Raw genomic sequence first — 17,477 nt, forward strand, 5'->3', positions numbered from 1 at the left:
GGTTGAGGAGGATGGGACAGACTGCTTGGCCTTGATGACAAATGTGAATCCTGAGATCAACTATGAGGCACTAGATTTATATTTACCCTTGGAATACTACACTGAGAGCCTGGAGATGGGGTAGGGGTAGGTACATAAGATGTCAGGAAGATGTCAGGGGGACCTAGGGAAAGGATAAGTGTCCTTTTTATGTAGGTATCTATCCTTGTTATGACCTTTTAGAGTCATTCATACAGCATTGCTTCCTGATCAGGGAGGACAAGGGGAATAAAGTAAGTGACTTTGCACCCAGTGGCCTGATTGTCAGGAGAAGCTAGAGGGAAATCACCCAGAGACCTCTCTGTTCATTGGAGAATCTGTGAGTCCCCTCTGGCAGGGAAGGGATGACAGCAACAGAGTCCGGGTCCTGCTTCAGCCCTGAGGAGGAAGAGTTCTACCAACTATCTCCTCCAGCCTTTCTCAGGCATGTCCTAGTGAGATGGAGAGGCCAGGCTCAGTGAGATGACACTGTACAACCAGAAGGGTCCATAGTCCCCTCCCTTCAGTGCTGGAGATGAGACATCATGGAAATCTAAACAAGGATGTAGGAGACCCTGGGATGCACTGTGACTTGGAGACGCCACATACCTCAGGACAGAGGAAGACACACACACACACCACAAAGAGAGGGATTTGCTGGTTGCACTCAGGCATGAGTGAAACTATCCCATGTTTAATGTCAGCAAGAAAGGATCGCGGCTCTCAGGAGAGGGGGCTGATTCCCAAGAGCAGTTAGTGTTTGGGATTTACCACTCTGCCTAAAAAGAGGGGGACATCATTTGTTGGATCCTTGATGAAGATTAGGAAAGGTCTGTTGAACTGAACATAACCCACATCGATCGACCCGTCATTTTTGAAGCATGTACTTCTACCAGGTTTTGACCCCTTGTCATCGATGGTCAGCTTGACCTTACTTACCATCTGTAGGGAGAGAAGCAGAAGCAAGTCAGAAGCAGGCAACACCTGCTCTGGCCTAAGGTAAGCTCTCATGTGGAACTAACAAAGGCAGAACCTGCAATGGTTTGTGTCCACCCTTTATGGTACTGCCCAGCCATCTGCCTGCTCCATGGTGGTGACCCAAAGTCCCTTTCCCCTTCTCTCTCTCGTCTTTGTCCACTTTGGCCCATTCCCTTTCATGCTCCTTTCCTGACAGTTCACAGCCTCATAGCAGGAGGGTTGTTTGTATTTCATGTCCTTTGTACAAAGTCCCCTTTTCCAGTGTGTAGCTGTGAGCTCCCTGGGGATAGGGTTTCTGAAGAGGACCTCGAGTGTCCTGAACTACCCATAATGTCCCTGAACCAGTGATATCTTTGGAAAACTCAATAATACTTCTGACTTTGTGGTTGACCAGTTGCTCTGAATGCCACAGATGGAAAAATTCTAGGATAATGTCCCATGTAAGTGAGCCTAAGCCTCTCTGTATGAATATAAGCAAAATGAACCCCAAGGTCTCAATGGGCCTGGGCAACTATGAGACTGAGGTTCAGGGAGGCCATTCAGGGGAGCTACTTTTATTATCTGAAGCACAACAATCACCGTTGCAACTTTGGCCTCTGACCCCATCCTCCAGATAAATCCCGAAGTTCCCTCTGGAGGAGCTCAGCCTTGCCTTGGTCTGTACCCTTTCCACTAGCTATCCTTAGCCTCACACCTGAGCAGTGCCTCTACCCTGTTTAACTCAAACAGACCCAGGAACGTGACTGTGAGGTGACCTTACCTTGAAGGGCTTTTGAAGTGTGTCATTCATGACCGCTGAGCTGTTGGCATCATTGTTGAAAACATAGGTGATTCCTAGTAGGTTCATCATTGATTCCACATCATGGGTCTCAGACAATGACAGTTCTGGTGTCTCTAAATTAACCATCCTGGTGTGTAGAAAAGGAAGCTTTTCTTTAGTGTGGAAGAACCAGTACCTTTGTCCTGGTGGTCCCTAAAATACCATCTCCTAAGAGAAACCCTTCAGGCAGACTCAGGGGGTCCACATGGAACCATGTTCCTGCAGTGTTTGGTCACCCCCTCTTACTCAGCTAGATTTTATCCCAAGAGCAGCCAAGTACAACTGCTCACTGGCGAGGGTCTATAGTTCACCTTGGGTCTGCCTGAGTGTCCTTGTGTTTCCTGTAGCCCACATCACACAACAGGCAGCAAGGCCCAGGCTTGTTTACAGAGCACCAGAAGCACTGGTTTGTGGAGCATGGCTCTGGAGACCCAATAAATCCCATGCAAGTGTGTCAAAAGAATTGAGTCATGCCCTTATAGTCTTATAGGCATGCATTTCCTGAGGTTTTCCATACTGGTTCCTCCTGTCACCAAAACATCCTCATGGACTGTCTAACTTGACCTCTAATCTTTAGTGTGGCCAGGGCCTGAGAGCCATCTCCATCTCCTTGGCTCAGCCATAATATACACTACATCTATGGCCAGTCTGCTGGCCTCTGCATCTCTGGAATGAGTATATCCATATGGAGTGTTATCCCCCAAGGGCAACATGTTTATCTCTTTATATTGAGCACTGTTTTTGTCAATGAACCTGGCCTGAATTACAGAAATGAACATGGAGTCTGCTTGGAAGCTCAAAGTGGCTGTGGCCCCAGCTTCTGGTCAGTCTTTCAGGGCCTTTGTCATTTAATGATCAGAGGTTGGGTGCCTCTGGGTAGTTCCTGGGTCTGGGGATCACCTTAGATTAGATTGTCGTCTCATTCGGCGGAAGTGTGGGTAGGTCAGTCTCTGTTCCACCTTTTGCATCTGCCCTATATCAGGTATGATGAAGTAGGTTGTGAAGTTGCTTGTGAGCAGAGTAAACACCAGCACCGTGCTAGACAGATCCTCCACTCGGAACAAGTGATTCAAGTCCACCATATGGATCATCGGTACCTTGATTGTCATCCCTTGTTCTAAATGATAGTCCTTCTGTTTGACAGATCGGCAGCCAAAGTCGCTGTTAATTTTGGCTGGAGAGGATGAAGAAGGATGTGAGACAGGGGTGGGCCTAGGTCTGTGCGAGTATATCAGAAGAAAAGAAAAAGTAACAAATGCAAATGACCAGAGGTCCCTAACTCACATGTGTACTCCTTTCTTTTGGAGGCTCCTTGTCTTTTGTTGACAACGGTTTAGTCAATATTCAAGGCAAACCTTTACGGTACCTTGAGTCCTTTCTTGAGCCCACAGAGAGTGCATATGCCTGGGTAGCCTTCCTGGTACCGTATAAGATAATGACTATTTTGGCCATCAGAGTAGGTAGGTGCCTTGGAAACCTATCCTTGAAGTCATCAGAATGAGTAGACCCCTCAGAGACTCTGGCCCCATGTTTTCATTGGAAAACAAGGGATCATAGGAAGGGACTGAAGCTGTGTTTGTGTGCTGTGCCTGGTAGGACTTTGTCCAGGGGAAAGGGAGCTCTGGTGAAGAGGAACAGCCCTTAGCTTTGACTTCTTCTCCAGGCTATAGACTCCCCGGGGACAGCTGCTCCTGACCTTACCAGTTCCAAGCAGGACCTGGTCATGCTTGGGGTTATTTAGTTGATCAAGTGTCTTTGTTCCACAAAGTTCCATGCACTGTGCCACCTCACTAATTTTTTTCATTACCTCAGAGCTATGGGCTATCTCTGTGATATGGATAGTCACCCCACAAACAGATAAAATGGCTTGCCCAGGGTAGACAGGAAATGAATGGATGGAAGCCACATTTGAAGCCAATGTTTTCAGACTCCAAATCTGAGCCTCTCTACCATGCTTACTGTTTCCTATCCTATGGAAACTGCCCTATGTATACTGAGCTATAATTTGTTTTAGAAAATACTACCTCTTCTCTTGTTTTACTCACATAGATTTCAAAAGAGCATTTGTATACAGAAGAGAATGATCTGCCAAGTCCAGCCTAGGGGTTGCTTTAATACATCATCCTCCAAACTCATTGACTGCTGGACACTGTGCTATTTAACAGTGAAAGACTGAAGAAGATACATGCAGGCATCCTACCCCCCTCCATTTGGGGATTTCAGGAGACAGAACATTGGAATGTGAGCATCTATTTGTATAGATGTCCTGGAGAAAGCTCAGCCATGTGATACACCCTTACCATTCCAGATAATGTAGTTCACCACAGCCATGTATGTGTCATTCTCCAGATTCTTGACAATGTTCTTGATTTCCTTGTTGCTTTTTGTCATCATGTAATTGTTGATCTGTGTCTTGGCCCTCCTGCAGTCTGTAAAGTTGATGGACACGATGTCAGAGTGGTATAGGTTCTTGACTCCTTCCACAAATTTGTCTACTGGTGTCAGGTCCTGGTGGATGAACACACCGCTACCACTTTTCAGTGGTGATAGCTGTTCAGGCTGGTGGATGGCACGGAGCAGATACCGGAAACACTTGTGGATCTCAGCTTCAGGCAAGCCTGTTTTGTTGAGCCTTAGGATTTCCAGGATGCGTTTGCTTTCGTTACCTTTGGCTCCCAGGGACAGCATTGAAATGGCAGCAATGACTCTAATAGGGGAGAATAAGATATTTCCATTTACTGACAGTTGAGCCATCTCTTTGAACAAGGTGATGGAGATATTGGAGATGGTGAGAGCCACCTTCCGGCACTGGAAGGGATCAATGTTTGGGTCTTCATAGAGGTCTTCATATTTAGTCTTGGTTATGGGAAGCAGACAGCACAGGCCAACGAGCAAGAGGAGTCCACGGGAGAAAAAGGGTGCCGTCATCCTGCAAGACAGAGGGAGGAACACAGCCTGGATTCAGAGCCATGACAGCTTCCACTAACCAATGATTGACACAGGTAAAAGCAACCACAGTTTCCTTTTCCTGTGCTGGGTGCCCAACCTGGGCCAGGCACTCTCTACAGCCTCGTTATGGAAAGACCCAGTGATACCTCTCAGGGCAGGCCATGTCTTCCTGGTTTGTACTTACCTGATTTATAACAGTACCTTGCCTTCCTGTCCCAGTCTCAACTGGGGAGTTACACAGTTCTCCACTCCTTGATGAGAGCATAATAGGCCAAAGGGGTTAAAGAATATGTTTAAGATCCATGAGCAGGGATTTTGGCGGAGCCTCGTCCATACATAGAAGGTTGTTTGGGTCCTACTTCACTCCCACTGACAATAATTCAATGCAAAAGAAACTGCCCCATTTGACAAAAAGCCATGTCACCGGAACCCATGTGACCTGTCACAATTTCTGAGCTTCATTTCACAAACAGAAACACAGTGAAACTAGGTACACAAATACAGACATGGCTACTGGTACCTGGATGCGATCTTGGGGGAAATTTGTAGGTTTGGCAAGCTTCAGCCTTTAGGACCAGCCTAAGTACGGTGAGGTCGGACTCAGAGCAGGAACCTGAATAAGAAAGAGGGTGGAGGTGTTAGAAAGGCAACAGCTCAGTGAAGAGTTAATGAGCACATCTTCCCTTGTAGATCAGAAGTTCTTCCCAGGTGATCAAAGGCAGGTGGCCCCGGGGCAGGTGGAAGAGGCCTAGGGTCCTGGGCTGTCCATAGAGTCTTGAGAAACACATATTTAAGGATGGCAGTTTAAAAAAGAAAACCTATTTTCTCCTCTAAGAGAGTGGAAATCATGTAAGTCCTCGAATCCACAAGCACAGGTTGAGGTCTATGGCTTTGGGCGGAGGGGCATGGAACTGTGTATGGAAGGATGCCCAAGCCGAGACTGTATTGGGTGCAAATGGAGGAGATGGATAGGACTACCTGAGGTATTTCCTCAGTCCTCTCCACCCCAGGTAGAGACCACTCAAAGATAAGAGATCTAGCTCAGGACCTTCTCAAGGAGGGAAAACTACCAGGCCACCCGACCCAGTGTTCAGTAGTGGGTATTCTGTGTGCTCAGAGCCCAGAACAGAGACTTTGTTCTCCTCTGCATTTGTCCTCAGGACTTGAATCTCTGCCTCACCTCCCTCTGTGTGGAGGAAATATGGAGGTAGGTGGTAAGGTTGCCCACCCCATGGGTTTAGAAGGAGGCTGGTTAAGGACTTACTGAGTAGTCTGTGGAGGCAGCGAGAAGCTTGTGGGCTGGTCATGTAGCACTGGCTTCCCCTTAAGCTCTTAGCCTGGGGACTTATAGGCACAGAAAAGTGTGGGAGACACTTGGTCCCTATGAGTGTAATGACATTTCATGCTGGAGGAGAGCCTTGGGCAGCTTGTCATCCTGACCAGAAGATGATGTGCCATGTGTCGCTGTGACCCAAGCACCTGGTTATCTTTCCCTGAGCTGACTTAGTGAAGCAGAACTGTCCAGTGCCAACCTTCTTGAAGGAAGACAGAGGGAGCCCTGTGGCTATCGCAGCCTACCTCAGGGAGTTACTGAGAGGAGGTCATGGGTTTGTACACATGCCAGGCCTTGGTATCTTTAATAATCATTACCTGCCTGACGTCAGTGAGTGTTCCCACTCCCAGCCTGGGAAGACTCATGTGCGCACTAGAACCTGTGTTGTGTCGCATTCAAGCCCAGTTGTCTAGGACAGACTGGGGTTAATAGCCCGGAGCTTCAGAAATGGTCTTTGCTTTGGGGTATCAGAGAGAAATGTTGGCATCCACCCTATGGAGGATTAGTTTTGCCTAGAAGACAGGGAGGATAAAATTCCTTCATCCTCATGCATACATATATGTAATACCCTTTCAGATACACATGTTAAAATACACACACAGGGCCACAGACCCAGACCCAGATCCAGACGTAAAGCATGCACATAAGCAGCACATCCTGCCTCTCTCACCTTTTCCATCCTATGCCTGGCAGGCGTGCGAGGGTCCTGAGGCTGCAGGGGCTGTCATCTGGTAACAGCATACTCTGCACTCACTCAGTGAGGACACAGTTCTTGGCCTTTTTAAATGAACGGACCATATCCTGCTGTAGGCTTGCCTACGTTTTGCTTGTCTGTCCATTCATCCATGGACACGTGGCTTGGGGTTTATCTCAACTCGTGTGTGCCATGCTGTCCTGAGTGTGAACGTACCTTTTCACGGTCCTTTCCTTCCTTCTGAGATAAAGGAGAGAGACAGTGCTGGAGCATGTGCTGTGTGGGTTGGTTCTGATGATTCAACTTGATTGGACTTTGAAAGCCCTAGGGAATTGGTGAGGTGCAGACAGCTAGTGGTGCATCTGAGGGGTTTTTCTAGAGCTGATTAGATCATGAGAGCTTTGAGTTCATCTATGATCTGATCTCTGGATGAATTCATATGACGCCATTTAGGGGGAAGTGGGGAACTTCCTGGCTGGAGGAAGTCTGTCACTGGGTGTATGTCTGTAGCAATAATTGTAAAATGCCTTAGTCCCAAATGAGCTCTCTGCTTACTATCATGTCTCCTTTGGACTGAGAAAGCAAAACCATCTCATTTTTCAAGTTGGTACAGATTTTTGTGTGGTGATGTTAAAAATGCAAAGTTATATTTTTACAAAATCCTGTGTATGTGATTCGAACCTGGTTTAAACTATTCTTTATACAATGATGAAGTTTCAAGGTTGTGGAGGTCTATTCAGATTAAGAAAAGCTAATTTAAAATGTCTTCCTAACTAGTTATGTCTTTGCTAGTACATAGTCACTGTAAGCTTGTTTCTGACCTGTCTTGAATGTAGTCTGAAAAGGATGTGTAATAACCCATTTCCAGAGTTATCAATAAAGTAAAACAGCATAAAATAGCAGTAGAGCCCTGTCCAATAATTTCCCAGTTATCCATATTCAAATAACATCTGAATCCCTGTTATATTAGGGATCCAGTTGCCAGAAAACCAAGAAGCGAATTGGGCCTATGAGGCTGGCAGAAGGAGCAAGGAACAGCATTCATCCACACATTCAAGAATTATAAAACATCTTAGTCCTAATGAGCTCTCTGTTTATTATTATGTCTCTTTTCAGGCCAAGAAAGCAAAAACAATTTCATATTTAGGTTGGTATGGATTTTTATGTGATGATGTTAGAAACTCAAAGTTCTATTTTTATAACGTCCTGTGTATGTGATTCAAGCTTCCCTGCTGCTGCATTCTATTTCATAATCATTAGGGACTTGAACCCAAGAAAATGTGAGGTGTCCCATGGCAGTGTGCCAGGATGAGTGTCTAGATGGCTCATGGAGAACCATGAACCTGTGGACTAAGTTGATCTGGGGAGACAGTTTCCCATCCATGCATCTGTATCGAATGTTGTTCTTTCAATAGAATGACTAAGGCAGGCACTATTTTCATGGTTTTTTAAAAACCTTATTAGGTACGGTTATGTGTCATATATCTCAAGGTGGCCTTGAACCTAAAGTTTTCTGTGGAGTCTGAAGGTGACTTTGAACTCGCCTTCCTATAGTTATCACCCAAGTGGCACGGCTGTGGGTATGAATCACCATTCCCAGTACAGGTAGTTGAACCCAGTAAACACTACCAATATCTTTACAAAAAAATTTTTTTTAAATCCATTCACTGCCTCACTCCTGGTCACCACCTCCCAAAACCCTTCCCCCATCTCCTCTCCCCATCTCCTCTGAGCAGGTGGAGGGCTTCCCTAGGTATCCCCCCCCCAACTCTGGCCCTTCAAGCCTCTGCAAGGTTAGGTGCATTCTCTCCCACTGAGGCCAGATAAGTCAGCCCAGCTATAAGAACATATCTCATGTACAGTCAACAGCTTTGGGGATAGCCCTTGCTCCAATTGTTCGGGACCCACATGAAGACAGCTGCACATCTGCTACATATATGTGGGGAGGCCTTGGTCCACCCTGTGTATGTTCTTTGGTTGATGTTGGGTCATATCTTTAGCCTAGTTTTTACATTTTATTTTTAGCAGATCCTTAGCTGCCAAGTCCCAGAACCGATTGGCACTGGCTTGTGGTGGATGACAGTGGACCTTCAGGGATTCAAGGATTGTTCTCACCCATTGTAAAAGATTTCTATATGGACTGCTAACCTTGGAGTACCATGCAGCATTAGAAAAGCACCCAAGAGACAGTAAAACAGCAGCATAAGGAACTGTGTCATCGCGGGGTGGGTTTTGAGATTTCAAAAAGCCTATGTCAGGCCCAGTCTCCCTCTGCCCCATTTGTGGATTACATGTAAACTCTCAGCTCCTTCTCCTGCCTGCCTCCTGCCATGCTCCCAGCCATGATGATCATGGACCAACCCTCTGAAACTGTAAGCAAGCCCCCAATTACATGCTTTCTTTTATAAGTTGCCTTGGACATGGCGTATCATCACAGCAGTAGGACGTAACTAAGATATGGTGGAATAATTATATGGTTGATGAGTAGAGCCAACTATGCTCCACAGGAGAGAACCCTTATTTGGTGTTGTAGGTCTCAACAAAAACCTGTGGCTCGGAAGGTAAGAGACCCAATAGGAGGTTGATGTCATTTTTTTTGTTGTTGTTGTTAAATGCATGCAATATGTTTGTCAGTTTGCATTCTAAACGTATGTATTTATTCACATGGATTACTGCTACTGGTAGCCTAGGTCAAGAAAGCTTCTTTTTGCAATGGATGGCGATTACCACATGAAGTTACCACCAGTCAAATTGATAATGCCAATGCTCAGCTCTACATGCAAGAAAATGACCATATCATCCAAGCCTCAGGGATGGTGGAAGAGGAAGCCAAGGAAGGGGCCATATGTTATGTAGCTTCTTCCCCCAGATTGAAACACTTTCTCATGGAGGCAGAGGAACCTCAGAGGCCCAGGAAACAAGATTCACCAGGCCTTTCCTGAGTTGAGATAAGCAATGCATAAGTGCCAAGATGGGCGTCTCTTCACTGGTGTAGCTGCTTACAAGGCGTGTGAGGAACATCAGTCACACTGCTTTCCAGACATCTCATCCATGTGGATGTGTGATGCTACCCAGAAATTCAGTTTCCTAAAAGTCACCCACACTCCTGTAAATATGTACACACTCATGCTCTTGTAAAGAAGACCAATGGAGTCCTTCACTCTTTCGCTCACCAAGCAGGACTTGGATAAAAATTTATTTTATTTGGGTTTGTCATTGCCTTCTTTATCTGGGGTGACTAGAAATAGCCTCCCTGGAAAAATTCATAGTAGTCCTGAGCTTGAAGTCATCTAGGACGAGAACCTGGTAGAGAGTAGAAAGACTAATGCTCAAGTGTAATTCTTTGTGTGTAGTGGGGGATGTCTTACTATGGCCATGAACAAAGGAAGGTTGAGGGTTTCATCTTTGATGATGACTAGGAAGGACCTGTTGAACGAAACAGTGGGGACTTTAGGCCACAAAGAATCATACATATATGGAACTTCTGGGACTTCTCTCTCTCTTGTTTCAATTCCCAGCACAGCTTTATGCACAGCCTAGGGGGAGGAGAGAGAGAGAGAGAGAGAGAGAGAGAGAGAGAGAGAGAGAGAGAGAGAGAGAGAGAGAGAGAGAGATCAGAAACTTTAGGCTGAAGCAAGACTCATGTGGGGAGCCTTACTCAAGGAGGGCCTCCTTTGGCCATCTCCTCCTAGACAGTCTTACCTTGTCCATCACCTCCCTTCTCCATGATCACTCAGAATATTCCCTGACTTGGCCTGCTTTTTCATTTTCAGCTTCTTGAGACTCTGACTATGACCCTCAGAGTGTCCAAACTCACCAAATCTACAGCTCATGTTCAACCACTCTTGTTTTGGGTTTACTGATTTTCCAGGAGCTGTTGGCTTTCTTGATTAACTTACTCATAAATTGGACTTTGTGGTTCACTTGTCACTTTGTGGAAGATTCTAGAATGTTCTCTGAAGTAACTGAGTCTAAGACTTCCAATAAGTATGAGCAAACTAAGACCCAAGCAGTAAGAGGCCTTGGGCAAAGATTGTTAGCTAAATACCTCAGGGAAAAACTATGGTACCACCTGCCTGAGAAGTCATCTCCCAGCTCTGACCTTTAACCCCACCCTATCTAGCTACCTCCTGAGACCTAGACCTTGCTCATGTGCCTTCTCCTTCCTCAGCCTCATGCCCAAGTTGTGCCCTCTGCATTTCCTTCTGCCCTCTAGATATCTGGAGCTACTCATTGGTTAGGTGGCCTCACCTGAGAAAGTTTCACAGGACCATCTGTTGTGATTTTTGACAGGTCAGCCTCGTTGCTGAAGACCTGGGTGATGCCCAGCGTCCTCATGACTGCTATCAGGTCATAGGTGGCAGAGATGGTACATTTGGGGAAACGTAAGTTGGCAAACCTGTCATAGTGGGAGAAAAACAAAGTCTCATAACCTTTCCTGTTCTTCTGGGACCCACAATGTTGTGAGTGTTTTCTTTCTCATTTACTGCTTGTTGTCTTGGACCACAGCAGTAGCTCCTCAGGTTCCACCTCCTCTGAGAAGTCCTCCTGACAGATTCGAGGTGCACAGATGGAACCATGCCTCACCTCTTCCTTGGTTGCTAGGAATGCTCCTGAGAGTTAGCAGGAGTTGATACAACGGAGTGACATCTACTCAGACGGGAAAAGCAGGGTGACCCTGTCCACTGAAGGAGTCCTGGGAACCAACTGTCCTTCAGCTCTGTGACTAGTTCTAATCTTGGCCTCATCTCGTCCTTTGTTCTCTGCTGGGGTTCAGGGCTGCAGGGCTGTGCTCAGCAGAGTGACACATCTACCTACACTTGCCTCAGGCTGGTGAAAAGGATAGCAGGGCCTGCGGTCACTGATAGAGAACACACTCTGACAATTTGGCTCTTGGAAACCTGGTAAACCACACTCAAGTGTGACAAAAGAACACAGCCTCCTAAAAATGTGCCCCACGTGTCTACCCTTAACCTTTCCTTCCCTTGGCCTTTTTAGCCAAGCTCTGCCTATGTCCACTGTGAGAGTCAACATACCCAGATGAACTCACTCTCTGAGAGAAGTTAATTTTCAAGGAGAGTCCAAGGCCCAAGCACCTCATACTCTGGGGCACAGGTCAAATTTTTAGCAGACTATAATTTTCATTGAGACTGCATCAATTACAAGTATTCTAGACAGAAAGCTTGCCCAACAACAATACATTTACCAATGTCTATTCCTGCCTTAGGGTTTCCTGGCCAATGGACTGCATGTATCCAAGAACCTTATGGAAATTCCTCCCACTTCCCCATTAGCCTTTCCCTGGCACTCTTCTTCTTCAATGTGCTGGTGGCAGTTCTTTGCTGTCCCCTGGACAACTGTCTTCTATGAACATTCTCAGACTGACATCCCTTATAAACACTCTGTCCTGGAAATTGTACCAATTGGGGTCTTTGTCTCAAAGCCCATCTTCGTTCACATACTCCAGCAGTACATATTTGGAAAGCACAGTGTGCATGATGGGAAGGCAGTTTCTAACACCAGGACCACAGAGTTCATGGGGAGTATTGCTGGGCTATACAACCTGGTCAGCACAGCTTTCAAGAGGTTCTAGGTCTTAAATAGTAGCTGTGACCCAGGGATGGGGTCCACCTGCCATAGCTGGGATGGTGGCTAGTCCTGAGGTGACTGACCTCAGAGGATAGAACAGTTCTGAATAGGTCCACGTACTGGGGAATCACCTTGGATTAATGTGCCTCTGAATGCTAAAGATGTACTCATAGCTCAGGTTTTGGATCAGCTGCGGCATCTTCCCAAGGTCTGGCAGGATGAAGAAGGCCATGGCATTCCCTACATAGTGCTGTATCAGCACCCAGCTGGACAGACTCTTATCCTTGTGCAGGTAAAATTTACCCAAGCGGTTGATCATGGTCACAAAAAGCACAGCGCCTGTGTCCAGGCCGAACTTATCTTTTATAATATGCTCAGCCTGAATTTCACTGTTCTGGATTCCTGAGGAGAGGAAAGAGGCTATCAGCGAGTGGTGGTATCAGATCAAGTGGTCCCCTGGCCCCCTTTGACATGCTACCCTCTTAACCTCAGCTTCATCAAGTATAAATGGCATGCTGAATGTTACCACAAAAGTCTGCCCAAGGGACTTTATGATGATCACCTGGAGCTGTAGAAAATATAGAATACTAATATTGGGAATGTATTGGACTAATTATTGGAAAATTTGCAACTTCCTCCCTCCCTGCTTTTTTTCTTTTGGATATTAGGCCTTATTGAGAGTTTCCTTAAGACTTGCTTGTGGTAGAAACTGAACTAAGGACCTTCCATGTGCCCAGCCACCTCTCCATCCTTGAAGTACAACTCTGCTTCCGCCTGGAGATTCTCAGTGAACATTGGAAGCTCCTCAGTCAAACTTCAAAAGATCCCTGCCCCTTTCAGACAATCGTCTAGTCTGTATTCAGGGGATAGCTAATATGTGCAGATGACAGGACAGAGTCTCCTTGGCTATGCACGAGTGTCACCACTGAGACCATCAGAGAAGGCAGAGCCTCAAGGACTGAACTTATTGGAAAGGAGTAGACGATGGGACTGGGGTGTGAACAAGATCCAACTTTGTCACAGCAGAGTTGTGCAGGACTCTGCCCAGGGACAAGGGTGCCATGATGGAGGGAAGACCTTTGGCCTTGATTCCCAGCCCCTAAATATGACCTAAATATTCTCAGACAGGATGTCAGGCTTTGGGGGCCAGGAGTGAGTTGCGCTGGGTAACTATTAGCTCTTCCATCACCAGGGAGCAATGGTTAGCTTTCACTAGGAAGGTGAGATGGTTATATCCAAAACAGTAAAATGATTTATTTTTTTGTTATTCTCTTTTGGATACCATGTTTATTAAGTAGTTGAGGAATAGGGGCCTTCATGCCCGATGAAGTGAATTTGATCGCTGGAGCCTAGATGTATGTAAGAACCACAGTAAAAGGGAGGAATTGACAACCACAGGTTGTATGTGGTGTGACCTCCATATGTGTTCTAGGCTTGTGTAGATAAGCATGTAAATCAAGGTAAAATTCTACCTCTTCTCACTTATGGCTAATGATAGCCATATTCCCAAAGCATGGTCATATAACTCATTGTGTGACTTCATCATCATCAAAGGTGGGGCTAGTCATGATATCCACGACACACACCTTATTCATCATCATTTCTTACCCCATAATGAACCCATAATGACCCCAACTGTCCCAAGATGATTATCATTTATGAGCCTACCAGGCTTCTCCCCAGCCTGTCTGCTTTGACAAGTACTTCCTCTTGGTTGAGAACAAGAACTTGAACCCCAGGGTTCTGACCTCCATGGTTGCCCTCCCAGTGCAAGCCCTACCTTACCTTCAAAGTAGATGTAGTTCACCAAGGCCAGAACTGTGTCTAGTGGCAGTTCCCTGACCACCTGTACTATATGACCATAGCTTTGCCTCTCCACTTGGTTGTTGACCTGCATCATGGCCTCTTGAATGTTCGTGAAGTCTATGGGAATGGCTTCCGAGTGGTACGACTCTGTAACCACGCTTTTGAACTTGTCTAACATCTTCAGATGCTTTTGGATGAACAGGCTGCTGCCCATGGTCAGCTGGAGCTGCTGGTTTGGCTGGAAGAGTGTATGGAGGAAATGTTGGAAGCACTTGTATATCTCCTTTTCAGTCATCTCTCTGAGTTTGAGCCTCAGCCCATTCAGGATTTGTTGGTGAGTGTTGCCCTTAGCTCCCAGGGAGAGCATTGTGAAGGCAGCCACAATGCTCACCGGGGAGAACACAATGTTGGTTTGTTTGGGCCAATGGATTGCCTTTTGGAGCAAGAACAAGGAGATGTCGGTGATGGTATGGGTAATTTTCTGGCAATGGGGGAATTCCTGGTTGTTGTTGTCATGGTTTGAGGCGCCTTTCTTTTGGTAACCTTTAGTCTGGGAGCCAGGGAGCACACAACATAGACTGGCTAGCAAGAAAAAGTTGCAATAGAAAGAGGGTGGCATTGTCCTGTAAGACAGAGAAGGGTACAAAAGCCCTAAATCAGGACCAAGATAACTCTTATGGACCACCCCAACCATTGACAGCAAGTAAAAGCAACTAGTTTCCTAAATTTGTGTGCCCAACTGGGCTAGGAATGCTCTGAAGCCTCATGAGAGCTCGGGTAATGAGAGCTCAGTTACATTAACTCATTACTTTGGTTTTCATTTTTAAATTTTACAGTGTGTGTGTGTGTGTGTGTGTGTGTGTGTGTGTGTGCTGCTCAGAGCTACACCTCAACTGCCCCCTGGTCACCTGAAGTCAGTCAAAGAGAATCAGGACCCTCTAGAGAAACATGATTGTAGGGGGCATGAGGAGGGGACAAATCTGGACTCTGATTTGGACTTTGACACCAGCCATTTGGTGACAACAGATACTTAAACTTGTCTACATCTCGTTTTAGATGAGGTAGTTAGAGAGAGTAAGAAGAATTAAAGGAGAGATTGATCTTTCACCAGGATGTGACCTTGGGGCAGTTCTGGGGGTTGGGTGGGGTGGTGCAGTGCCGGGGGGGGGTAGAGTGGGTTGGGGTAGGTTGGGGTGGGTTGGGGGGGAAGGATGAGATAGGTTTTGTAAACTCCTAACCTTCAACAGTAGCTGGGGGTATGGGGATGGAATTTGGGGTTATGAACCCAGATAAGAAGGAGTGTGGAGGAGGGAACAGAGGGACACACAGGTTATCTGGAGAGTTAATGAACACATCTCTTCCTCGTGGGAGTGGGAGTTCCCATGAGGAGATTAAGGGCAGATAGCACCTAGGCAGGAAGGTGGAGTCCCAAGAGCAGAGGAGCCAGGACTTCAGATGGAGCTCTGGAATTTGGATTTGCAAATCTACACCTGAAAGGGATCCTTTCTTTTCTAAGGCAGTTGAGGGCCATTAAACCCCAAAGCCATACTCTGGGTCCATAGCTAGGCCTGGGTTCCAAAAGCATCGGGGAATAAGAACCCCAAAGGCAGAGCAAGTGTAGGGGAAAAAAAGAGTGGGATTCCCTGAAACAGATCTTCTGAGGTAAGTATCCAGAGGAAGGCAGAGGGCCTAAGGCTAGCCCAGGCTGAAGAGGCGCTTCAACAAGGGACCAGGTCAGCCCTGACCAATGCTCACCAGTGTCCCCCCATTGCATGCTATGTGCTGGAAAGAAGCTATTCTTGTGTCCTGGTTCTGCCCCCACAAGAACTACACTGAATGCCTGTTTCCCCTTTTGTGCGGATGGTGCCGACCCAGTTTGGGACGCTGATTGATAGTGCCCAGGTGTCAGCTAAGGAAGGGGCTGGCGAAGGACTTACTGAGCTGAGTTGCTGGGGCCAGTGGGAGGCTTGTGGGCTAGCTGTGCAGTACCAGCTTGTTCCTTATTCTCTTATCCTGGGGCTTTATAAGGTACTGAGGGCACAAGATACTTGGTCCTTATGTGCCCCAGGACCCTCTGTGCGGAAGGAGAGCCTGGGGCTACATGTGAGCCCAGTCAGGTGATGGTGTGACCCGAGGGCCTGGTTGTTCTACCCTGAACTGACTTAGTCCAGCGTAACCAGCCAGAGTGACTCATCTGGAAATGTGGCCATTGCAGCCTACCTCAGAGAGCTACTCAAGGAGGCCATGGGTCATTCTGGAAAGTCCCTTGCATACAACAGCAATGGCCTCCATGAAGTTTGGACCTCTCCCTCCTTCTTTTTCTACTCCACACATCCTTTCAGTCTCTCCATGTGCTGGAGGTAAGACTCAGGGCCATCCTGGAAGCTTATGCTCAGTATCACGTACTTCTCTTCTGCCCTCTGTGTCCCACATGTCCCCCTCTCTGAGAAAATTGTCCCCCTGCTGGGCTCTTGGCCCCACCCCGAGTTTGCAGCATTAATTACATGGAAAAAGGCGGTTGGCGATATAATCAGAATAGGAATGTTCACACAGGGAATGTCTTTGGATTTGGCCTCTGGATATAATCCCAAGGAGCCTCATTGGAGAGTGGCTAAGAGAATATCCAGATGGAGATACAGGAGGCAAGGCCAGGACTATTCCTTATGGGGTGCAACCGTTCCCTCCAGCCCCATGGAGCAGCTGCCTTCCAGATGGTACCTGGGCCTCAGTCTTGTCATGAGAATGTCTACACGTTTGCCATTGGCTAGGGTCCACCTTTGGGTTTGCAAAGAGTATTTTAGCAGGCTTCTGGGAGAGGACGTGATGTGTAAGCTGCACCTCTCATTTCTGATTCAGTTTCTATCTAGGATCTCAGAAGGCCCTGCCTCTATCCCTACTTCATAGTGGGTCTCAGTGGGGTCTACACTGTCAGCCCAACGCCTAGCTTTCAGGTTCACCTCTGATTCCCACGTTGTTTCCTTAACACAGGTGAGGGAATGTGAGGACACAGCTACTTCATCCTTCACTGAGCTAAGAGTTTTCTTTGTATCCTACTTTGATCTCTCTGTCCCAGAGCAGAGAAAGCAGGATCTTTGCTTGGAGGGGGACCCTCACTGGGGGTGCCCAGCACTCCTGCAGTGGTGTAGGTAGTTTGTCTTAGAACAGAGCAGTTGAGGTTGCGTGCACATGACTGCAGTGATGGGGCATATGAGCAGGCTTGGGCATGTGCCACAGAAAGGGGACCAAGGCAACCTGTGTACCCAAGGCTGCCCCAGATTCCTTTATTCACA

The 17,477-nt window shown here is 46.9% G+C and overlaps 1 protein-coding gene across 1 annotated transcript; it reads right to left on the reverse strand.

Moving 5' to 3' along the window:
* Positions 1 to 671: 671 nt before the first annotated feature.
* On the reverse strand, positions 672 to 6,837 carry LOC116905870 (alpha-1-antitrypsin 1-6-like). Its single transcript, XM_032908859.1, has 6 exons — positions 6,769 to 6,837; positions 5,286 to 5,378; positions 4,117 to 4,745; positions 2,717 to 2,990; positions 1,757 to 1,904; positions 672 to 960 (listed from the first exon to the last, which is right to left on the reverse strand). The coding sequence occupies exons 3-6, from the start codon at positions 4,742 to 4,744 to the stop codon at positions 772 to 774; spliced, it is 1,239 nt and encodes a 412-aa protein (XP_032764750.1). The 5' UTR covers position 4,745; positions 5,286 to 5,378; positions 6,769 to 6,837; the 3' UTR covers positions 672 to 771.
* Between the last annotated feature and the right edge of the window lie 10,640 nt (positions 6,838 to 17,477).

This window comes from Rattus rattus, chromosome 7, assembly GCF_011064425.1.
Source record: "Rattus rattus isolate New Zealand chromosome 7, Rrattus_CSIRO_v1, whole genome shotgun sequence".
Lineage (NCBI taxonomy): Eukaryota > Metazoa > Chordata > Mammalia > Rodentia > Muridae > Rattus > Rattus rattus.

Bases quoted from the DNA above. Each gene is read 5' to 3' on its own strand.
- LOC116905870 (XM_032908859.1), bottom strand. From the start codon at position 4,744: ATGACGGCACCCTTTTTCTCCCGTGGACTCCTCTTGCTCGTTGGCCTG. The intron at 1,905-2,716 runs GTGATCCCCAGA...TCTACACACCAG, and splicing joins AGACGACAATCTAATCTAAG to GATGGTTAATTTAGAGACAC. The intron at 961-1,756 runs GTAAGGTCACCT...CTCTCCCTACAG, and splicing joins CACTTCAAAAGCCCTTCAAG to ATGGTAAGTAAGGTCAAGCT.